This window comes from Lolium rigidum, chromosome 7 (assembly GCF_022539505.1).
Source record: "Lolium rigidum isolate FL_2022 chromosome 7, APGP_CSIRO_Lrig_0.1, whole genome shotgun sequence".
NCBI lineage: Eukaryota > Viridiplantae > Streptophyta > Magnoliopsida > Poales > Poaceae > Lolium > Lolium rigidum.
The window spans coordinates 17,142,412-17,167,178 of NC_061514.1; the positions used below are offsets into that span (position 1 = coordinate 17,142,412).

General features: G+C 47.5%; 2 protein-coding genes across 2 annotated transcripts; both read left to right on the top strand.

The window, feature by feature from the left end:
* The first annotated feature begins 8,519 nt into the window (after positions 1-8,519).
* On the top strand, positions 8,520-9,071 carry LOC124670973 (RING-H2 finger protein ATL43-like). The gene has a single exon (XM_047207429.1). It carries the CDS (start codon positions 8,520-8,522, stop codon positions 9,069-9,071), a length of 552 nt encoding a protein of 183 aa, XP_047063385.1.
* A 2,451-nt stretch (positions 9,072-11,522) lies between these two features.
* LOC124679194 (heavy metal-associated isoprenylated plant protein 27-like) lies at positions 11,523-12,002 on the top strand. Its single transcript, XM_047214997.1, has one exon. The coding sequence runs from the start codon at positions 11,523-11,525 to the stop codon at positions 12,000-12,002; it is 480 nt and encodes a 159-aa protein (XP_047070953.1).
* The last annotated feature ends 12,765 nt before the right edge of the window (positions 12,003-24,767 follow it).

Below are 24,767 nucleotides of genomic sequence, written 5' to 3' on the forward strand. Positions count from 1 at the left end.
ATATGTTTTGCATGTCATTATACTTTGGGCAAGGTTCCCTAATTGTCTGGATATTGTATGAGGCTCTTATTGCTTCCTTTTGGTTTTTCTTTCATATCTTCTCTGTACCACGACAATACTTGGTGCAGTTTACAATCTATTATGGACACTTCATAATGTCATATTTTTGTTAGTGGTGAAGACAGGCTAATTGTATTGTCTGTGGCTTGATGTTTCCATTTGGAAGTTAGACTTGACACTGCTTAGAATACTACTGCTATATGGCATGAAGAAACCTTGCATCATGATGTATTCTGCTAGTATAATTAGATGGGCAATGCCCCCTGAGTCCCTTGTTACTGTCCTTCTGTGTTGATCTGGTCTGAAAAATTACTAACTGATAGATCTTGTATCTTTTGATGCATTTCCTTTAAGAGACATGTGATGCAATTTATGGACAAACTGATCTGTACTTCAGTTCATCTTGCAACTCAGCACAGATTATATGCATGACCATGTGTGTTCAGTAATTCTGTTCAAATACCTTAGCTCAGGATGTGCCTATGTAGTCCTGGATTTTTTTTTTTTTTGACTAAACTATGTTGGCATTTTGACCAAGCCTTGTTGGTTTAGTCTTTTACCAATCGTGTGATTTTAACAATCAGATGCATTTTGCGATCTTAAGCAATGTTTCATCTTGTGAGTTGTGACTGCTGATGTTTGGTGGTCATGAAGATGTACGCAATGTTTAAACTCTTTGTCTTCTTTGCTCAGTTGAGACTTCTTGCTGCCTAGATGCTTCATAAACTGCTGCTAATATTCCCTAGCTCATCTTTGACCTGAACCCATCAGTGTCTTAGTTCAAATGTACTCCCTTTGGTCTCTTTTAGTTGACTCAGATTAAGTATAACTTTATACTAAATTTAAGTCAACTAAAAAGGACCTGAGGAAGTATCTCTACCTTGCTCTTTTAGACAGCGGCCACGCGAAAATAAACTCATTATATCTATTTCAGTTGTCTCATTCATCTTTAACAGTAGTGATGTACTAGTACAATAGTTAGATATTGCGGTGTGCAGTGAGTGTTATATCGCCTGTGAATTCCTTGATTTGGACACATGTATAATCCGGACAACTAACAACAGTATTAGTTAGCCCTGATTTGAGTGTATTTGATAAATTTTGTGTATAGATACATTCAAAGACGCGATTTTATGTATAGATACATCCGAACCTGTAATTAATATGGAGCAGAGGAATATGTCATATGCATTACCTATTTTTTCCAACCGGGCTTCCACCCCTTTCCATTGCAATAACGGAAATAACAGGTCTTACAAAGTCATACTTTTACAATGAAGAAAGGGGAGTAGGATGAACGGGAAGCGAGCTGGTGCAGTATCAGGAAACCCACTGCAAGCATTCGACATCGAATACCCGCCATGGGACAAAAACCTGATACCACAAACAAACTAGAGTTTCAAGCGACACAAACATAAACCTCCACATGGAAGGACAAGAACCAAAAGCTACAGAGACTAGGGCTGACAGAAACGACCACCACAACTCTGGAACAGATCCAAACCAACAGCAAAAAGACGGGCATGACTCCATCAGGCGCAAGATCAGGCTTCAGTAATCATCAGCAGTTGCCCTGGAGCGGCGGAGCTGGGGCGCGAAGCATAGATGGACGAAGCTGCTGTCATCATCTTCTGGGCGCCCATCGACAGACGGCTTTTGTCCTCGGTCTTCAGTAACCCTGCCCAATAGATCAACAAAGCAATAGAGGAGAAAGTAATTTCACTAGGAGACCTCAACACATGATCATCAAAGGTCATTTTATTCCTTACTGTCCAAATGGCCCAGCAAGTAGCCGCAATCAAAGTCATAAAAAATCTCTCAAAACCAGGACTGAATCTATGAAACCAAGCCATCGTTTGCCAAAAATCATTTGGAGCACAACTAGCCCCCATTGTTGATCCTAAGACCCCCCAGACCACTTTGGATGTGTTGCAAGCAAAGAACAGATGATCATTAGTCTCAACCTGATTGCAAAAAGAGCATAGAGGAGAACCCATCCAATTTCTTTTCCTCAAATTCTCTCTGGTAGGCAAGGCATTTCTACAAAGTTGCCACATGAAAATCTTTATTTTCAAAGGTATTTTGGCTTTCCATATCCATTTATTATGAGAACCGGCAAGAGGTAACTCCAAGAGTTTATAAACTGATTTGGTCGAGAAGATACCATTTTTATTTAGTTTCCAAGAGATTCTGTTAGAGGTGCTAGACAAGGGAAGATTCTCCAGCTTGGAGGTAATATGATTCCAGGTTTCAAGCAAGCTTCCATGAAGCCTTCACCGAAAAGGAATGACATAATTGCTGTCAACACATTGTTGGACAGTACAGTCTTGCATTTGACAAAGATAAAAAAGAACAGGGTGAAGATCACAAAGAGGAACATCATCCATGTAGGTATCTTTCCAAAGCCTACAAATGTTGCCTTGGCCTAAGGAAATTTTCCTCCCCGCCAGATAAGTATCTTTTACTTTTATTAGCGCCTTCCAACATGGAGAGTCGCTAAATTTGGGTGTTACATTCGTTATCGTTTTCCTTCTCAAATATTTCGCTTTAACAATTGTTTGCCACAAGCCATCTTGCGTTTCAAGTTTCCACCACCACTTGCAAAGGAGGCTAATGTTTTGCTTACGGAGGTCTTTGACCCCAAGGCCACCTTTGTTTTTAGAGCGGCAAACTCTAGACCACTTTACCATATAGTAGCCCTTTTTTTCTTTTTTACCATGCCATAGGAAACGTCTTCTATGCTTATCAAGCTTTTCAATGAACGTTTTGTTCAAAAGGAAGAGTGACATGATATAAGAAGGGAGATTTGAGAGGCAAGCATTCACCAGCACCAATCTGCCCCCAGATGAGGAGGCGCTTTTCCAAGCATCCAGCTTCTTAACAAATTTTTCATCAATAAAGACGAGATCAGAGTTTTTAAGATTGCGGAAGGAAACATGAACCCCTAAATATTTCATAGGCAAAGTACCAATTTGACAACCAAACATAGCAGAGTAGTGATCAACAATGGTATTATCACCTTCAATGAGGAACAACTCGCTTTTTTGGAAATTTATTTTCAAGCCCGACATTAGCTCAAAGATGTAAAGGAGTAGTTTGAGATTTAAAGCTTTCTCCAAATCATGGGAAATACAAATGACAGTATCATCGGCGTATTGCATTATCGCCACCCCTTTGTCAATCAGGTCAGGAGCTAAACCAATCAACAAGCCATTAGCTTGGGCCTCCAAAACCATTTTTGTTAAGCATTGAACCGCAGAATTAAAAAGGAAGGGGGAGAGGGGATCGCCTTGCCGAACCCCTTTTGCACTTTGAAAATAAGAGCCCATCACATTATTTATCTTCACCGAGATAGTACCATTATGAAGAATTTACTTGACCCTATTGCACCAGAAATCACCAAAGCCCATGGCTTTTTGACAATAAGGGAGAAACTCCCAATTCACTTTATCGAAAGCTTTCTCGAAATCAAGTTTGAGGATGACCCCCGTATGTTTCTTACTGTGTGTATGGTGCATCAACTCATGAAGGGACATAATACCGTCAACAATATTGCGGTTTTTTATGAAAGCATTTTGATGGGTACTAATGATTTTATGCAAGAAAGGCTCCACCCTTATAGTAAGAACTTTGGTAAGCAACTTGTAAATGCATCTGAGAAGACAGATAGGTCTATATTGAGTTATCTTCTCGGCATCCGAGATTTTAGGAAGGAGGGTAATGATACCATAGTTAAGCCTTTGAACATCCAAGGAACCTTCATGGAAGGCATAAAATAAATTCATGATGTCACTTTTAACAATGTCCCAACAGTGTTGGTAAAACTCAATAGGAATATTATCGGGACCCGGAGCTTTGTTCTTTTTCATAGAGAAGAGAGCATCTTTAACCTCTTCCATAGTAAAAGGTTTGCTAAGGATTTCATTGTCCATATCATTAATTTTTTCATGTGATTCCCACATATCATGATTAAACTTGAAGAGGTTGCCAGGTGCAGGACCGAATAAGCTTTTATAGTAAGTTGTAGCATGCTCTAACAAATTATTCGTCCCTTCAATCACAAGGTCATTATCTTTTAAGGAGAGCATGGTGTTTTTTCGCTTGTGGCCATTAGCCACATGATGGAAATAGCTTGTATTCGAGTCTCCTTCAAGGAGCCACTTTTCATGAGATTTTTGATACCACAAGAGCTCTTCATTAGCATATAACTCCATAAGCTCAACAGAAATAATGGTTTTTCGAATGCTAAGAGAAGGAGGTAAATCAGAGCTTTCCTCAAAAGCCTCAAGAGTTGCTAATTCCTCTTTAAGTTCCAATTTTCTTTTCTTGGCATGGCCATAAATATTTGAGCCCCAGCCTTTGAAGAATTTCTTAAAACGTTTCAGTTTTATGTTGATGATGTCAATAGGATCACTGCTGTACACTTTTTTCCTCCAAATCTCAGTTACTAAAGGAAGAAAATCATCCTTTTTGAACCAAGTCGTATCAAAACGAAACTCTCTACTCTTAACATTGCCAATTGGGATAGAGCCCGAGTCAAGCAAGAGAGCATTATGATCAGAGAGCTCCCTAACTAGCTTCCTAACCGAAACCAAAGGGAAAAGGTCCTCCCAATCAGGGGACATGAGAACTCTGTCGAGCTTCTCCAAGGTAGGCGGCGTTTGTTTATTAGACCAAGTAAACTTCCCTCCATGCATGTAAATTTCACGCAAACCAAGGGTATGGATGACAGAGTTGAAGAGATCTGAGGAGTGGTTGGCTACGAAATTAGTGTTCTTCTCTCCACTATGTCTTAAAATATTAAAGTCACCCCCTACAATGTAAGGCATAAGGAGATTATGGCAGAAAGAAGACATTTCAGTAAGGAAATCTGGTTTATCCTCCTCATGTGGAGCACCATAAACCACCATCAAGGCCCAATTACATTTTTTCATTTTATCCCAAAGCACAAATTGGAGCATGAAACGACCAAGCTTTACCGCACTCACATCCAGGGAGTCAGTTTTAATGCCACAAAGGATACCACCTGATTTGCCCACAGAAGGGATCCACTTCCAGAAATATTTATTGCTGGGGTCCAGCTTACGGAAGAAACTCATCTTATACTCTTTTTTCATGGTTTCCTGGATACCAATGAAATCAAGGGAATAATCATGCATCATATCTTTGATGCAGGCCACAATACCTTTTTTCCCCACACTTCTACAATTCCAAAAGGCACCTTTCATTTAAAACGAGATGGTTTATTTTTCTCTCGACAACCTCGCCAGGATTCTGGGCAGATTTGTTATCAGAGATGTTCGCAACATTGGATCTACTTCGAGTGTTAGGCCTAGAGCAAACTACAACAGGTTTCTTCCTAGCAGATCTTTTTTTCCTACTTTCAACAATAACAAAACTGCTTTCATTATCAGAATTATCTGCCCAGTCCATAGATAAAGGGGTTTTTTCACCTGTGTTATCCTCAATGAAAAGGGTATTAGCATGTGATGACTTATTAACATTTTTATTAGCCAAGTCATTTCTAGCATTTTCCAAATCTCTAAGCATATCAACCGAGGAGAAATTATTATCAGGAATATGAACACCCAATTTGTGCGCACGCAACACTAGCTCATCATTAGAGAGGACAGCAAAGGAGTTCTGGACGGGCAAGGATGAGTGAGTCGACATACCTTCAAGATCTCTCTTCCTTGCAGCCTCGGACACTTTCTCCATAATGTCCATGTTGACGTTGCCCGCAAGCCTGGTGCTGCATCTGGTGTCTTCAGGTATAGCCTTGTCTCCCTCCATAGATGCCGAGTCTGGAGATTGCACAATGTACGCCGGAGAACCAGCAGGTGGCGATGAGGAATTTTCACGGCATCTCGGTAATGGTGGGCGAGAGGAGGCCAAGATCCAGCGAGCGGGGTTTGAGCATAAGGGAGAAGCAGGTTTTGCAGCGGAACCTTTGTAGGAGACAGCGTCTTGTTTTCTTGGAGAATAGGACAAGGAACCAGCCACTTATTCGGTGTAATCGCCTGAGAAACTGCAGGGGGGACAGCTTGAGAGGATGCCATCTTTGCCTCATGCTCTCTAGTTATAGTCTCAATGAGCAACTCAGAGCTCCCAGCCTCATCATCTTCCTGTGAGTCTGACTCGGTGTTAACGTCAGTCACCATGACATCATCCTGTTTCCTGGTGTGCCCAACTGTATCAGACTGGCTGCCAAGGTTTTGTTCTTCGGAACTTTCATCATGGAGGTTGCTATTTTGATCATATCTAGCCCTTTTGGGGGAGGGAGCTCCCGAATGGCCACCCACCACCACAGAAGATTGAGTTTTAGGAGGACCTCCCACGACAATTTTGTCAATCTCATAGAAGAAGTCATAGAAATTATCCCCAAGACAGCCTTCCGCGAAGCGGGGATCATCTCCACATCACGACAGCCAATAAGAACTCTGACATACTCAGGCTTGTGCAGGGTCGAAGGATCCAACTCCAGAGAGACACCAACCAACCCACCAGCATAGAAGACATTAGTATCACATCTTTTATCAAGGGGAATGTTGCTCACCCTGACCCAGGCCTTCTGTAGGACAGCTTTGGCCCCAATTGAGGCTGTCCAGGCAGATAACCTCACAGTCGCATCTACTGTCTTGAGATGCATCTTAGCCCCATAATAGACAGCACGCTCAACCTCCACAGCAGTAGGGAACCTCATAATATACTGGTTAGGGCCCAAGGATCTTGCTGTACATCTCCAACTGTCTCCAAAAGCGACATTGAACTCTTTCTCGAGCTCTCTATGAGTTATGTCCCCCTCCAACACAGTAATCACAACACTGCTGGCTCTCTCTTTGCTCTGCTTTGCAGAACTATGGTCCGGCATATAGAAGAAACCACGCCCATGAGCCTGAAACCCACACATTGATGGAACACACTCCCAGGGTAAGATAGTTTGACAAATCTGAGCAACATGGCCCAATTTTTTGCACCGATCACAATGAATGGTAGGGCAACGAGCAGTGTAATGTCCAGAGATGTTGCAATGGAGGCGGGGAGGGGATCGGCGGCAACCATGGGACGATTGGGACCAGGCCCTTGAGCAAGCACGGTCTTACCAGACGGAGCTGAGGAGATAGCTTCCTGCCGGCGCTGCTCCGACTCCCTCGCTGCCCTCTCCCAACGGTCATCGGACTGCAGCGAGCCAGAGCCCTGGTGTTGTTGGAGGAAGTCTGAGGAACATCCTCCCTCCGCCGTACATGCCGGCCTCGCCCACGAGGCTGCCGGGCTGGTTTCGGTTTCCCCTGCCCGGGCCGAAACGCCCGCCGCCGCCATCACCCATGACACGCGGAGGAGAAGCCGCCACTTGAGCAAAGGATCGGGGATCGCCGGCTACTTTCCCACTCCACCAACAGAAGGATTCGGTAGCGGGGGACGGGGGGGAAGGAGGAACCCTAGCTTGTGACCAGAAATGAGCGAGGAGGGAGTCGAGATCTGATCCGGTGGCGGCGCTGGGGTTGGGTATAAGAGGTGTAGGGTTACCTGTCCCTACCTGGCGGCGACCACCATTGTTGCGAGAAACGGAGGTCGTAGGATCAGGACACGTGCTCGGATCTCGCGTCGCCATGGCCGAGAGGGCTTTTGGGCCACAGCCCAGGTCCAACGGCCGGGCGATCTTCGGTTCCGGTGGCCATGGCGGCCCACCGAGAATTCCCACCGCCGGCGAACGCGGGACGAGCCAATCCTTCCACCGCCCTGGATCAATGGGGTGGTCCTCCCTTGGACGCGACGGTTGCGCCACCGTGAGCCGTTGATGAAGAGCCGGGGACGTGGCATGATGAGCTCCTCAATAGAGGTTGGGAATGGCGTCGGATCCGGTCTCCGCGTCCGAGGAGCCGCATCTCCCCCGCCGAAGAGCGACTCCGGCGGCAACGGCCGGGACGGGATACGAGCGTCGTGCCGGGGAAAAGCGATCGCACCGCCGAACTTGATTGCCTCATTCGCACCGAGCGCCCTCGAATCGACGATGAGTTCCTTGGAATCGAGAAGGAGGAGGTGCGCCCGGGCGTGGTGAGCCACAAGGACTCCGTCGAGGAAGGGGAAATTCCGGCGATCGCCGGGAATCGGTCGGACGGCGTAAGTCACACGCCAGGACGAGACTCGCGACGAGGACGCCATCCCCCCCTCCTTGTAGGTTCTGCCGCAGGAGAACCTGGCGCTGATGCGTGTGCAGGTAAGCCAGGAAGGTAGGTGACTCTCTGAATCAACTGAACCATCAGTCCCATATGCATTACCTATTGATCGGAGACCAATTTGGAAAATTGTTTTCTTTCGACTGTATAAAAGCAACCCAAATTCCGAAAGCATTTTTTTTCAAAAAAAATAGTCCGTTCAAAGATAGCTTGCTCTATTTTTAAGCCCCACGACGTCCACCTCCGTTGCGCCCCGAACACGCGCCAGCATGACCAAACAAGATGACCCCGTCGTCGCCGGCCGGTAACGCTGCCGACAACGCGCCGCCGCCCCCGCTAGCCGTAGACGTGATCGTGGGCGTGCTCACGGGCGTCCTCCTGGCGCTGTTCCTCTTCCTCATCTACGCCAAGCACTGCAAGCACCGCGGTCCAGGCGGCGCCCGTGGCGCGCGCGGCCGGCTGCAGGGCCTGGGGTTCGCGGCGTCGTCGACGTGCGACCGGTGCCGCTCCGGCCTGAGCCTGTCCGTGGTCGACGCGCTGCCCGCGGTCAGGTTCGGGGACATGGGCGGCGCGGCGGCGGAGGCGCAGCCGGAGTGCGCGGTGTGCCTGGGCGCGTTCGACGCGGCCGCCGACGAGCTGCTCCGGGTGCTGCCCAAGTGCCGGCACGCGTTCCACGCGGACTGCGTCGACACGTGGCTGGAGGCGCACTCGACGTGCCCCGTCTGCCGCCGCCGCGTCGGCAAGGAGGACGCCTTCGCCGTCATCCCCGAGATGGACGCCGGCTACCCGGGCGGCGAGACGGAGATGCAGATCGTGGTGCACCGACCGGCGTGACCGGCCGAGGGAGCGTTTGGTGGACGGATGATGGCCTTCCGCCGGTTCACGAGGCTCCGGCTGCTACGCCACCGTCGGTCGTCACGGCGCGGTCTAGCTGGCCTGCAATTCATCCGTCGTTACATGATCTTGCTTCGTTGCACGCGCGTTAAGTCGCCGGCCGGAGGGAGCGGGCATTTTGATAGATAGGCGCAAGTTCGCCGGCCGCCGGAATGTACAACACATGTGTGTATATAGTTAGGCGTGTGCGTGGCGCACCGGTAGAAAACATGGTTACTCGTCTTGTACATGTCCATATAGTTAAGTAACAATAATGGGGCAAAAAGGTGTGCAAAATTCCGATGGCCAACGGGGAAAGGTTGGTCGCCCGTAAAACCGTCCGATCGACTACCGAGGGTAGTTCTCGGCCGTCCCGTCTTTTGCAACAAAGCCCTCACCTGCATAGCAAAATGACGCATTGTTGCAATATCATCGTCATATTTCTTTCAGGAAGATGTAACAATCTTGCAAGGAAGTTCCACAACATTTCCAAAATTGGTAATGCAACAAAAAATGGTTACAAATTACCGCTGCAAAAACTGTCGGTCGTATCATACCACCACAGACGAACCAGAATTGGCGCAACATCCTGATTCCTGCTTGTGCATTTGTAGCAAACAAACATGTGTTTTAGTATTTTAATTTCGTGTATGTAGCATAAAAAACCCGGAAAAAACGAACTTGTAGGAGATGCCTAAAATCGTCGCATCGTCTCACTTGTGTGTTTGCAAATAAACACATGCAATTTAGACACATTTTTTTTTCAAGAACACGCACAAGCTGCGCGTGTCTTCATTCATTAAGATAGAGAGAGGTTTTGATATACAAGAATGAGCGCAGATCACAGGCTGGTCTGTCTCTCCACACCCGAACCCACACTATCCTCCTAGGTTACACCGCGCGAAACCCCAATGTTCACTGCACTTCCCCAAAGCCCGGCGCACTTCCATTGCTCAAATTCCGCTGCGATCCGTCTGCAAAGCTCCATGGGTAACACCGCTATCTTGTCGAATGTCTTAGCATTCCGTTCCAACCACAATTCCCTGGCGATGAGGATCACAAGGGCATTCACCTCTCTTCTGACAAGGCCTAGAGTGCCCTCCTGCAGCCGCTTCCACCAACTATGGATCACATCGTGTGTAGCTAGGGTGTGGCGGTGCAATCTCCTGGCGAGCAGGAGGTGATACCAAACCTCCCTAGAGTACGAGCATTGAATCATCAAGTACTCGATTGTTTCTGGTTCTTGACAGCAGAGCAGGCATAATGGCGAGTGTTGCAGTCCCCTCCGCGTGAGCCTGTCCGAGGTCCACAGCCGATCCCTCATCGCTAGCCAAAGGTGCATCTTGTGCTTCAATGGTGCTTTCGCGACCCACAGTTGTTTGGCGCCAACCGTTTGTGTTCTCCCCAAGAAGAAAAGGGCATAGGCCGATTTCGCGGAATAGACGCCGCTTGCGGTCCCCCTCCATGTGATGATGTCCTGATGGCCCTGCCGTAGCCCCTTGGATTTGCTCCCATGTACTCCCCCAACGCCACAACAGAGATATTTCCCTGGAACGCCCTCGCCCATTCATTCTGCTGCAGGGCCGTGGCCACCGAGTCATTTTTCCGTGCAGGTTTGAGAAGCTTGATCAGATTCGGAGCCAATTGTCCAATGCTGGCCCCATTCATCCACCTATCCTGCCAAAACCTGATACGCTGACCGTCCCCAAGGGTGCACTCTAACCCTATCGTGAATAATCTGCAAAAAGAAATTTGTGCTGGAACAACACCCTCACTGGATTGGGCTCGCCGGTGACGAATCTAACTCGCCGGAGCTACACCGAAGTTAGATCGAGCGACCTGAACGCGTTCATGTTGGAACCCCATCTTCTCGAACTCAAAATACACTGGAAAGCCCGATCCACCCAATTACACACTTGCCATTTGGTGATTGAGCGACTCTGTTTCTGTACCTGTTGCTGTGGTTGCGGACAAGGAGACTCGACTGCAAAGAAGAGGCTAGAGAAGTCTAAGCAGCAAGCAAGCGAAATGTACGATGACTCGTCTTCATCTTCTGTCTCTGTTGTACTACTACTCCTGAATCCTGATTACTAGAGATTATATATTCGAAATAATTTGTGTTTGGTGGCGCCAATCTATTTTGGGTTTGACGTGGCGGCCTCCTGCAAGACGTGGAGATCTTGGGTCTTCTCGCGCGCTGCCGAGGTGTGGTTCATGTCCCGATCATGTCGATCCAGAGAGCAGGCGCGCCATCTCCGTCCTCCTATGATCTTCTCACACGCACTCAAGTGCCCCAACTGGAATTCCGCGCCAACTTTGTCCATTGTCCGCGCACCTATATATACATATCTCCTCGTTCGTCTCGTCTCGTCTTATTTCACAGCTTGATCGCTTGCAACGAACTGAGTAGTGATGGGTATCCTGGACGCTCTGTCGGAGACGGGCTGGTTCCCGACGCTGCGCAGGCATCGCTACATAAAGAAGCGCCCGCAGCTCCAGACCGTGAAGATGAAGGTCCGGATGGACTGCGAGGGCTGCGAGCGCCGGGTCCGGAACGCCGTCCGCCACCTCAAGGGCGTCACCGGCGTCGAGCTACTCCCCAAGCAGAACAAGGTGACGGTGACGGGCTACATCGCCGACCCCGGCAAGGTCATGCGGCGGGTGGCGCGCAAGACCGGGAAGCGGGTGGAGGCGTGGCCGTACGCGCCCTACGACGCCGTGCCGCACCCCTACGTGCCCGGCGCCTACGACAAGAAGGCGCCCCCCGGCTACGTCAGGAACGTTGTGGCGGATCCCGACGCCGCGCCGCGGGCGCTCGCGTCGCCCACGGAGGTAGGCTACACGGAGGCCTTCTCCGACGACAATCCGAACGCGGCGTGCACTGTCATGTAGACACGCCCATCTTCCCCGGAGAAATGAGATCCTGCCGTGCACAGGATCTTATCGTTGGCATTGTTTCTTGCCTACAGATTCGTGTTGCCGAACATCATTATCTTTGGCCATGTTTCAGATTTTGCATATCAGCATATGGATTGGAACTAGTTACTTGTACTGCCTGTAAAACTAGTTTTGCACTGCTCCATCCAGTGAGTGGAACTGTATCTTGTTATACTTGAAGGTTGTGGTTTGCATGCGGAGAGAGTATCAACGGTACTATGTTACTCCCACCCTTCCATATTTAATTTAGTACTGTCTATAAATAGATTTTTCAGATTTATTTAAATCTAGATGTATTAGAGCATGTACAACGATGATTTTTTACGTACAATAAACGTCGAGGTGGAGGAAAGAGAAAATCAAAAAAGGGTTTGTCTTCTCTTAATTAAGATATGATCTCTTAGTATAATTTCTCTCACCACATATTTAGAATCCATAGCTAGTAGAGATAAGTTTAAAAATGCGGAAATCCATTTTGGCTCATAGGTGTAGGTGCACCTACTACTGAAAAAACATATTTCAAAATGTCTAAAAATTTAGAAAATAAATTCGGGGTGTACTTCCACATATTTTATGCCTCCACACAAAGTGTCGCAAAAAATATATTATTTTCTATGGCTTGTGCAAAAAAAAACAATTTATGATGCTCCAAAAAAGTTTTTTATGAGAAATTTATTTGTCTTTTTTACATAGACCACATAAAATATTTTTTCCCGCAAAACTTTCATGAGGTAACATAGGATGTTCGTATGACGATGAGGCATTTATTAGATTTTTTTAACATTTTGAAATAAATTTAAATTTTACTTTTCCTAATAGGTGTACACCTATGGGCCAAAACACCTTGTCCATTGTTATATCTAGATTACATGGCGGGTTCAGATCTTATCAACCATTGCACATGTCCTTAGATGCTATTTAGTGTCTAGAAATATCCATATTTAAACAAATCTCAAACATCTATTTATAGACGGAGGGAGTACAATTTTATATACCAAATCAGCGACAACTACATGAAACAAAGAGAGTATATGTTTAGTTTATTTTTCTCCAGTGGATTAGGCTGTGTAAACTAGTGGTACAAATTGTGATATTCTGTATGTATTGCTTGCCTATGTAATTAGTTATTGGAGTAATCCATATGTATTGCTTGCTTGTGTAATTATTTACTATGCATACGTACTTGTTCTGTCCATCGAGTTAATCACCTGAACGCATGTCTTAATCAGATATCATGCACTAAGAAAGCAGACCAGCTCTAAGCAAACCCCAAGTGTGGATTTTTGTAGCCTGAGTTACATGTAGTTTATTTTCTTGCAAAATTCGAAAGCGTTTTTTTGAAGTTTTAAGAAAATATGAAAATAAATATAGATGTAGAAAATATTGTGTTCTACCAATCTGCAGAATTTAAAATCAAAATATCATGCATTCGGGGATATACAAAAATGACAAAATGTGACAAATTTTGTGGTTCTGAAATTTTGCAATGTTCACTCCTACAAGTGTCGGATTTTATCATTTTTGCACAGCCCCAAATATCAGATATTTCGAGTTGACATTTTGCATGTTAGTAGAACACAACATCGTCTATATCTAGATATATTTTTAGTTTTTTTGAAAATTTAAAATGTTCATTGGATTTTCCAGAAGGACTACATGTAGCTCGGCCTATATTTGCGGTTCCAGCATAAACTAAGGGGCATAGTAGTGGATTTCTTATTAGGAATTTGTTGATCTCAATCCTATGATCTAAAGGGATTCCACGGGAAAAAAAATTCTATGGATTGAAATCGTCCAAAATTATTATGAAATTCCTTCAATTAAAGACACTAAACCCCATTTATTGACGGTTAACAACTTAACATGCTCGATGACTCTCGACATTACACTCCTTTTTTTTTGCATCATGAGACGATCTAGGTGCAATCGCTTGATAAGACTAACAAACCAAGTATACTAAAACGAGTGGAGATTTTTGCCTCCCGGATACTAGTGAGAAATGAAAAATACAAATATAAAAAAGAACAAAATTCTGATGTAGGCAACGACGTATCCCACAAACATGGAGAATATCAATTTTAAATTCTTTGTATTATAAGTTACACAAAAATAATAAATGTGTGGATGCAAGTATGCGTATTTTAAATTCTAAGATGGCATCATATTTTTCATTTTGGTGTAGCCTACAATACAAAGAATATTGCATTGTGATTTTACATGCTTATAGGTTATGTCATTTACAATGTCCAAATTTTTGTGAATCTTACAAATATGATTTTTGACTTTTTTTTAAATAAATGAATCGTTGGAGCTGGGGAGCCAAAGAAAATTTCCGTACATGAACTCGCTTTTTTGAAATGTGCCTCTGAGTTGAAATATTATGGAAGTACACAAATGTGGATAGTGGGAATAACTTGTCCATGTAAATCCCGTTAAAAGCATTACGATCATTTGTGGTCCGCGATAAAAATTACAACACGAGTTGCAGTATACCACATTGCAAGTTATATACTGATTTATTGCCAAAAATATTTTTCATTCATAGTCAACAAATGTTCGTATTTTTGCACCAAATTACTACCCCTAGACCCTAGTTTTGAGTTTTTATGTAACAAGCCTTTTGTGTAACAAGCCTTCGGGAATCTTCTATTGCGTCGTCCAAGTGGCCCGTCTTGCTATCGAGCATCTTCATGGGCCTCCAGTTAGGTTGTACATGATAGGGCAATGTCGGTTACCCGAAGGGTAATGCACACGTCAGCCGACGTTCCCGTTGCATTTTCGCCGGGGGTATTTGGCTGTTGGGTTACCGCCACCGCCGCGCACCGGCAGTCGAGCACCGCTGCCGCCGCGCATCCAGCCGTCGAGCGCCGCCGCCGCACCCTCGGGCTGCGCCGCCGCAGCCCTAGGCTCCGCCGCCTCCGCGCGCTTGGTTCCCCGCCGCCGCACCCTCGGTTCCCGCCGCCTCCAGGCCCGCGCGTCGAGCCCCGCCGTCCCCCGCCGCCACGACACCCCGCCCGTCGAGCTCCGCCATCCCCTGCTACCGGCGGCCTCTGCAGGTCGCCTAGCTAGCCTGAGCTCTCCCTCCCGCTGCTTGCCCACATGGAGCACCTAAGTCAACCTGTTCCAAGTGAGGTATGTCTCTGTTCATTTTTTCTTTAAATTAGTAATTGCAGCGATTTGTATGTATGATTCTGAACATGGTAACGATTTGTATGGTGTTGTCAATTAATTAGTGTGATTTGAAATAGAAATTTGCATGCTTTGGTCAAATCTGTAAGTGTGATAGCCTGTGTGATATTCTATCCCGACCCCGAATTTCTTCTATACATACAACTATTATTTTCATTGATTTTCTTTTTGCAAAACTTTATGTAGATTTGACAATTAAATTCATGAGAATTGAGCAAATATGAAAACCATTGCATGCTGAGTTAAGTTGCAGATGTGTTTCTTCTATGAAATGGTGCTTGCAAGGTATTGGCCATGTACACCATTTACACCATGTTGGATGGAGATGCCCCAGGAATTTGGTTCTGTTAATGGAAAAAGGTTCTGCATTTACTCTGCTCCATATGTGTACCTCAGCTCCAAAATTTTAGTGCCAAGCAAAATCACTGCATTCAAATTCTCCTGAAGAAATAGTCTATAAATTATGGACATCCTTGATTGCTGTTTAGATTACATAGTACAGCTATCATAATTTCTGTTTTTGCATGACTTTCCGATTCCTTTCCAGTAGTATTCAGTATATTTTTCTTGCATGGAATGTTTGTTTCAACCGTTTTCAGCTATGCTATCTTCAATTTGATTTGCTCGGTTTGGTTAATACTGAAACTACGACCTATTGGCATAGCGGATTCATGATGCAAGATATTTCCTTCTTTTTTCTTCAGGGTGAGAGAAGTGTTCTAATGCTCATACTGAGTCAGCTGCAGGTCATCGACCTCTATTACAACTGGCTAAGGGTTTGTTTGTTTGGGCTGCAGCTTTTAAAAATCAGCTGTAGCTGGTGGGCTGTGAAAAAGCAGCTGTGGGACGGCGGGCAGATCTTGACCAAGACGACGGGCAGGATCTCATGGACGGCGGCACGACGGAGGTCAACGCCGGCCTGAGCGGATGAAGATGGCGCTGATTCACTTTGTCCCGACCCGATTCCTTTGGAGGGAAGGAGCAGCACCACGGGGAGAAGGAGATGCGCTGCTCGGCGGGTCCTCACTCACGGCAACGGCGGCACGACGGAGGCAGTGAACGAGGCCGTCGATTCGGGAACGAGATCCGCCGACGGCGGGAGTCGGACGAGGCGGGAACGGAGAGGGAGGCGAGCTCGGGCGCTGGCGGCGTAGAACGTGGCGGCGACTGGGAACGGCGGCGGCAGCGGAAACCCTAACCTGCCATGGCACGGGGAGGAGGATAGAGCACAGGGGGAAATGGGGATCGGGGCTGGTCGGTTTGACCAAATACACATGCAGGTTGGTTTATAAGGGAGTGGCACAAAGTTTGTAAATATGCTGAAGTGCTGAGGCCAGTTTAGTCCAAGCCAACTCGGGAAGCGGCCAAAAGCTCGGGAAGCAGGTCCGAGGCTGCTTCCGGGTTCGCAACGATTCATAGTTCATTTTTCAGGAGTGCTTCTTGCCACCGCTTTTCAGTTTCTAGGTGTTTGTTTGGACTTCTGCTTTTGGACACTAAAAGCAGAAGCAGAAGCCCAAACAAACAAAGCATAAGTATTTCTGATCTACGTGCTTTCTTTGCCCGGTGTTCAGAGCGTAAAATCCTTCTGTTACCATGCTTATAGTGCTTTCTTTACAGCTTTGAGAGAATAATAAATAGTCTGCTTTGATTCTGTTACCATATACTCCTTTTGCCCTAAATTAGTTGTGGCAGGGCTTTGGTTAGATTTATTCTGGAGTGGGGGGGGAGGGCTGAGACAAATCAAAGATCGGTGAAACTGAATGCAACGAAAAGAAACAGTATGGGCCAACAAAAAAATGAAGAAGACAAATAGCTGATGTAGCAACAGAGATGACACCCTTACATATATGACATCTTGTACATAGACTTGTGTATCGGGTGGAGTACCATACTGATGTTGCGGTATTTTGCAGGGTTAGAGGAGAAGAGCAGAACCAGAGATCTAGGTCGTGCCATGCGGGAGAAGAGGAGAATCACAGCAAGATGCAGGACCTGCCGGCTAGGCGACGTGCCGGAGGTGCTGGCTAGGTGTTGTGCCGGAGGTGAAATGCTGGAGGTGCCCGCTAGTAGGCGATGTCGCCGGTGAGATGACACGGGCAACGTCTTCGGCGAGCTGAGACGGAGCTGGCGACGAGAAGGCGACGTCCCGGCGAGCTGAGACGGACGACGTCACCGGAGTATGTGTTTTCTAAACATATTGTTGGTGTGTGCGTTGTAATGCATTGTAATATAATACCCGTTCTATTTAAATAAAATAAAGAGACAAATTGGCATTAATGGATCTGTTTTTTTAATCCTATACAAACTTAGCGCTGGCGAATTGGCCTGTGCGCCGGGGGTAATTCAAAGTACTGCTAGCGAATAGGCTACGCGGCAGGGGTAACAAATACCGCCGGTGAATACACGAAAGCGCCGGGGGTAACGTCATGTTACCGCTGGCGAAACAGAAGGTGCCAGCGGTAACCACTTACCACCGGCGAGGTGGTCGCCGGCGAACGTGAACGCGCCGGAGGTAGCCCAATTCCATGCGCTGGCGGTAAGCTTTTTTCTAGTAGTGTAGTTACTAATAGAATCCATACATGTGAGAGAGCAAGTATATAAAGATGTATTGTACAACTCCAAAGTCAACTAAGAAGAGGACTTAAATCCCACATCGGAAGATATCACTTGCTCAAGTCTATTCTCAAATCTTTTTAGGGTTTACAAATGAGGGTAGGGGCATGGTTATAGCCAGCCACGAAATATGGTACTTTAGGAATCAACAGAGGTCGCAAATGGGTACATGGGCTGTGGCCCAACCCATTTGTGCACATGCATGTTGGAAGTTCCGGTCTCGGGAGGGTCAGAAGTTCCAATGTGGTCAGGGGTGCGGAAATTGGGGAAACTGCCGGTCCAAATTTCCTTTCAAAGTTACGGTCCATTTGAGGGAATTGCACCACTTGGTGTCGATTTTTCCAGGGCCGGAGATTTGGTCTAGAGGCGGAAGTTCCGGTTTTGATGGCCGGAAGTTCCGATGCTTCGGTTGTAGCCTCTTTTTGTTCTCTCCCAAGATTCTTCCACGTCCATTCCTTCTCCAGCCATGATCTGATGTAGTTCTTGTGCTTCAATACCTTGATGATATATAGAGCATTTGTTGAGACCGGCTTTTGTGAACCTGGGTGTATGTGAACCCACTTTTTCAAAAGTGGGTTTGTGATGTCAAAACATGTTTCAAAAATCGAAACACAAAATGATTGCAAAGATGATCTCAAACATGTGCCCTGGACATGAGTTTCGTTCCGAAAAAACATTTTATTTTGCCTCGGCAAAAAAGTGAAATTTTACAGGACTATATAGCAGTATATATATGTGACGTATTTTGTCTTTTTTAGATTTTGAAATAAAAAAGTGATTTCTCCGCGGAAACTTTTTACGCACACATGGAACATGCATACGTACCCTGATATTTTTATTTCAATTTTTTTTTCACATTTCGAAAATGCATTTCCAATCTGGGTTCACGTGCACCCAGGCTCAACTGGGGCTTTTCCGCATTTGTTAAGGTATGAAGCCATTGCAGGAGGAGTGGAAGTCAAACGTAGAAGGAAGAGAATTGGCCCCGGTTTAAAGATCCGGCGATTTACACAAAAATAACCCAAAACTGAAAGAAAAGCACAGACTGACCCTCCGGCGAAACTATTTCAGGGATCTAACCCTTTTGTGTGGCGCCCCTCTCAAGGGCGCCACACATGCCCATGTGGCGCCCCGGCGCCGGCGCCACACACCCATCCGACGTGGCCCGTCGACGCTGAGCTGGTGACCCCGATCCGACGTGGCAGCACGAGTGGCGCCGCTCTCGCCGGCGCCACACTTTGAAAGTGTGGCGCCCCTGGCAAGGGCGCCACACATTCACTTAAGTTTGGGCCGCGCGCGCGCCCCCAGCCCGACCCTTCTTCTTTCTTTCTTTCTCTGTTCTTCTTCTCTCCTCCAAAGGCGCCCGGTTTTCTCTCTCCCCCCCACCAAATCAACCACCAAATCGTCAGATCTGTCCGTGGAGATCGTTCCCAACTCGTTGCTTGAGGTAATCTCCTCCGTTTCCCCTCTTTTCATCCATTGATTTTGTGTATTTGCTCCAATCTATATGTGAAACCCTAGATGTGGATTTGGTTGATTTGAGGGTGGAGATGGATTTGGTTGGATGTTAGGGTTGTTGAAGTAGAAGAAATGGTAGTGTGCTAGTTTGTATGGGTAGATTATGTTGATTATGGTAACTAATGAACACATGTGTGTATGTGTTGTTCCCATTATGCTAGGGGGATGGAAAGAATTGTTCATGTTCATCATGTGGACAAGGATGCTTACTTGAAGGGAAACATAGAGCCGGACCCGGAAGAGGTTGACTTGGTGTTTGACGTTAGCCCTAGCTTTGCGGAGGTGGTAGCACAAGTTAGGGTTGAGTTGAATTGGAATGAGCCAAATGATGGTATTGAGCTAGAGGGAAGGCATAATGTGGGGTTTGGAATGCACACCCGTTGGAAGATAATGCGTATCAACTCCGAGCAACGTTGGTCCATTTACAAGGAGACGGTGGCCGGGTCACAAGATAAGGCTTTGGAGTTGTTTGCAACCAAGACGGTTGAGGCTCGTATCGAGCTTGACCTTAACCGGCCCTCCTCCCCCGTTCGAGAGAGGACTCCTCCACCCATGAGCCAAGAAGAGGCCACCCAATCTCCCATTGTCCAATCTCCCATTGCCCAACAACCTCCGTTGGATAATGAGTATGATGAGCATGACGATGGTGATGATGGTTTCGAGATGAATTGCAACAATATCGGTGATTTGGATAAATATTGGACGCAAGAGGAGATGGACCACTCCATTCCTTATTCCCGATGCTATGCGTCGGACTCGGATGATGATGGACCCGAAGAGGAGGTTGACGAGGATGGCTTCACGGCTAAGGAAGCCGAAAGAGCCGAGATCTTCAAGAAGGTAACCGGACGGGATATCCGGGTACCATTGTTCCGTGATGTTAGTCTTGCGGATGGAGCCGTGGTTGATGGTGGCAAAAGTTTACTTCTTGGAGCTAGGCCACTATCCAAGAGAGATGTGGATGGTAGGACGGCTATGATCTCTAAAGGGCTAACGTTTGATACATTCTTGGAATTGAAGATATGGTTGAAGGAGTTCTCCATTAAGCATCATCGCCCTTACATCGTTGTTCACTCGGACTTGAAGAAGCGGTACACGCTAAAATGTGTGGATAAAAGGTGCCCATGGGTTGTCCGTGCACGACCTTTCAAAAAGGGCCCTCTTGGCACATAACAAGTTGTGTAGCCACTCACATGTGCCGGGGGCCGAAGCTTGATGGCAAGGATGCACAGCCGGACCACCGTCAACTCACATCCGAGTTCATTGCATACAAGCTCTCGGCGGAGATCTCATCACTTCCTATCATGAGCATTAGGTCCGTGCAAGATACTGGTCAAATCCCGGTTTGCCTACGACGTCAAGTACGGGAAGGCATGGAAGGCCAAACAAGCCGCATTCAAGATGTTGTACGGTGATTGGGAGGAAGCATACAACCGTATCCCTAGGTTGTTGTTAGCGATGGCCGCAACTAACCCGGGCATGGTGCATGTGGTGGAGCCTTCCGCAACCAAAATGACATTGCATGATGGTAAAAGAGTGAGGGTATTTCACCGTGCATTTTGGTCATTCGAGCAATGCACGAGGGCATTCGAACATTGTAGGCCCGTCATAGCCGTGGATGGTACCTTCTTGACCGGTCAAGTACAAGGGCACACTATTGGTGGCAATAGCAAGTGATGCAAGCAACCGTTTAGTACCATTGGCTTTTGCATTGGTAGAGATTGAGAACAATGATAACTGGCAATGGTTTTTCCATATATTGAGGACGAGGGTCATACCACCCTCAAAGGAAGTGTGTGTCATCTCCGATCGTCATCAAGGAATTCTCAATGCGGTGGAGGTTGCAATTCCCGGGCATGCTCCCTTGCATCACCGATGGTGCATGAGCCATTTTTGTGCAAACTTCTACCGGGCATGCAAGAGCAAAGAGTTGTCTGACCTCCTTCAAGATTGTTGCCTCGCTTACTTCGAGCGCCGCTTCGCAAACCTATACAACGGCTTGCTGAAGCACAAAGACCTCAACGCGGGTGGTCAAGAGTTTCTTCATAGACACCTCATATTTAACTCAAAGTGGGCAAGAGCTTATGATGAGGATGGGAGGAGATATGGCCAAATGACAAGCAACATGGCCGAGTGCTTCAACAATGTGTTGAAGGGTGTCCGTGCATTGCCCGTGACGGCAATCATTCAATACACATTCGAGAAGTTGAATGTCTATTTCCCGGAACTACACCGATGAAACGGAGAAGGAAATTGCTAGGAATTGCAAGTTCCCTACGAAGGTTGAAGAGTTCATGGAATTTCAGGCGAGGAAGGCGGACTCCCAAACAGCTACATGTTATGACAATGTTGAATGGATTTACCAAGTGAATGAGCCGGGAGTGTTATCACCAGAATTTGACCGGATCAGAGGTGGGCCGCAATTGGAGATGGGCTTGAAGAATATATATAGAAGAAATGCATGAATCGGCCTTGTGTACCAAGTTTGGGCTAATTGCCCGTGTATCTGTACCATAGTAGGATACGTGTCTGTCAGAAGTTAGAGTTTTACCCGTGCACGGTTAGGTGCACGCCTGAATTAGAAAGTCCCCCGGACTATAAATATGTATCTAGGGTTTATGAAATAAACAACAACCAACGTTCAACACAAACCAATCTCGGCGCATCGCCAACTCCCCCGTCTCGAGGGTTTCTTCCGGTAAGCACCATGCTGCCTAGATCGCATCTTGCGATCTAGGCAGCGACACGTTTATTCGTCTTCCATGCGTTGCTCGTATCGAAGCCTTTTTGATGGCGAGCAACGTAGTTATCATAGGTGTTTTTAGGGTTAGCATTGTTCTTCGTATCATATGCTATCGTCGTGCAACCCTTAGGCATCTAGCCGCCCTTACGCCCGTCACGGGTGTAAGGGCGGCACCCCGCTTGATCATTATTTAGTAGATCCGATCCGTTATGATTGCTCCTTGTTCTTCAAGGATTAGTTTAATATCTGCATCGTTAGGCCTTACAAAGGGTTGGAGGATCCAGCGGCGCGTAGGGTGTCGTTTGCTAGCCCTAGACAGGACGTTCCGAGGATCAACTTCGTGTTGGTTTTTAGGCCCTGTCTAGGATCGGCTTACGATCACCGTGCGTGAGCGCGAGGCCCAATCACGAGTAGGATGTTCCGATTATGCGGTGAAAACCCCAAATCGTAGTAGGTCGCTTCAGCTTTATCTTGATCAAGCAGGACCACCATCTGATCGTACACCTCGTACGCATCATGGGTGGATCGGCTCTTTGAGCCGATTCACAGGACAACCTGAGAGCCGATCGAGGCTCGTATTTAACGTTTACGTGTATGCCATGCAGGAAACTAAGCGAGGCATCATCCAACACCTTCCCGACCAGGTATAGGTCGGGTGGCACGCCCTTGCGACAGCATCGGACGTGTGTGCGTAAGGCTTTGCGGGCCGTCGCTCGGAGGGACCAGGGCCAGCCGCGACCATGGGAGATTCCCGGCTCTACGGTGTTGCCCGTCGCTGCCCGCCGGTGGGTTTCTGGACCGCAACACATTCCTGGCACGCCCGGTGGGACCATCTTCGACATCCACCGCATCGCCATCTACATCCGAGATGGCGGAAGGCACTCCGGTAAAGTACGAGGATCTGACTGAGGAGCTCAAGAAGAAGCATGACGAGATCAAAGCAGTCCTCGAAGCCGACCTCATCGGCTCTTTCCACGTAACCCGCTCCCATGGCATCGGGTGGAAAGGGTTCTCACCTGAAGGCGCGCTCGATGGAGTGGACCTGTCCTCCCCGTCGAAGAACGCACCACAGTCGCTGCGTCAGGAGATCAACTTCATGGTGGCTCATTCGCCGCACCGCCACTCTGAGAGCCTGGTGAACACTTTGGAGCGTGTCGCTCTGCGCGTGATCCAGGAAATCATGAGCCATCGGTATTCTCCGTCAGGACCAGCTCTGGGGACTTACCAAGGAGAGATGCCACTCCAGTCCCGTCCGCCGCTGCCGTTCGCGTTGGCAGCACCAGAAGTGCCGATTTCACCGGCATCCGCCGTTAACATGGTGGAGCGCACTTACCCTGGAGGGTGCCAGCCAAGATTCTCATTCGACATCAACATGATAGGGCTCGGGCACCACCCTGGTAAGGACAGAGATGAGGGCAGCTGCTCTCACAGCGAAGACAAGGAGGAAGCTGTTCCACGCGATCGGCCCCGACACCTCCAAAAAATCCTGGTTACAATCAAGATGAAGGCCGATTCCGGCGTTCGGCCCGCATTACCCGTACCACACGCTCTCCCTCGTATTTGGTGTCGACCTCACGAGGACGGAAAGCTAGGATATGGGTTTACATCGGGCCGACGAACTAGAGGAAGTCGACATCGGTCCTCGGGGATAAGCCGCGACCAACCTTTATCAGCAAGAAGTTAGATCCACATCTTAGGGGTCGGATGATTGCTCGCTAAAAGAATACCCGGATTGCTTTGCATGGGACTACAGTAGATGCCCGGGTTGGACAGGAGCATCATTGAACATCGGCTTCCCTTAAGAAAGGGTTTCGGCCGTTCCAACAACGAGCACGTCGGATGAAGGCCGAAATCCTGGAAGAGGTCAAGAAAGAGATCGAGAAGATGTTGGCCGCCGGGTTCATCGAAGCCATGCAGGTATGCTTGAATGGATCTCCGTATCGTTCATGTAGAAAAGAAGGACGGCCGGTGGCGTGTGGCCATCGATTTCCGAGATCTTAACGCAGCCACTCCAAAAGATGAGTATCCGATGCCCGTGGCGAAACATTGATCAATGCAGCAGCCGGCCACAAGGCGTTAAGCTTCATGGATGGCAACGCCGGCTATAACCGGATCTTCATGGCTCCGAAGATATACACAAGACCGCATTCGGAGTGCCAGGGGCAGTAGGCTTGTTTGAATATGTGGTCATGACCTTTGGGTTGAAGAATGCTGGTGCAACGTATCAAAGAGCCATGAATTATATATATCACGATCTGATCGGCAAGCTGGTGGAAATCTACATCGATGACGTGGTAGTCAAGTCTGTCTCCGTGGAGGGACACTTGGATGATTTGCGACGCATCCTAGACCGAACTCGGAAGTTCGGACTGAGAATGAATCCAAAGAAGTGTGCCTTTGGCGTGACGGTCGAACGGTTCCTAGGATTCCTCGGTTCATGAACGGGAATTGAGATCGGCTCTGAAAAGTCGGGAGGCGGTGCGTACCATGCGGCCGCCCACCACGAAGAAAGAGCTCCAACGTCTTATCGGCAAGATCAACTTCGTCCGACGATTCATTTCTAACCTGTCGGGACGAATCGAGCCGTTCATGGCGCCGGTGAAGATTAAGTCTCGATGACGAGTTTCAGTCGGGGGCGGAACGTGCAGCGAGGCGTT

Excerpts from the sequence above, each read along its gene's own strand:
- LOC124679194 (XM_047214997.1), top strand. The coding sequence starts at position 11,523 with ATGGGTATCCTGGACGCTCTGTCGGAGACGGGCTGGTTCCCGACGCTG.
- LOC124670973 (XM_047207429.1), top strand. The coding sequence starts at position 8,520 with ATGACCCCGTCGTCGCCGGCCGGTAACGCTGCCGACAACGCGCCGCCG.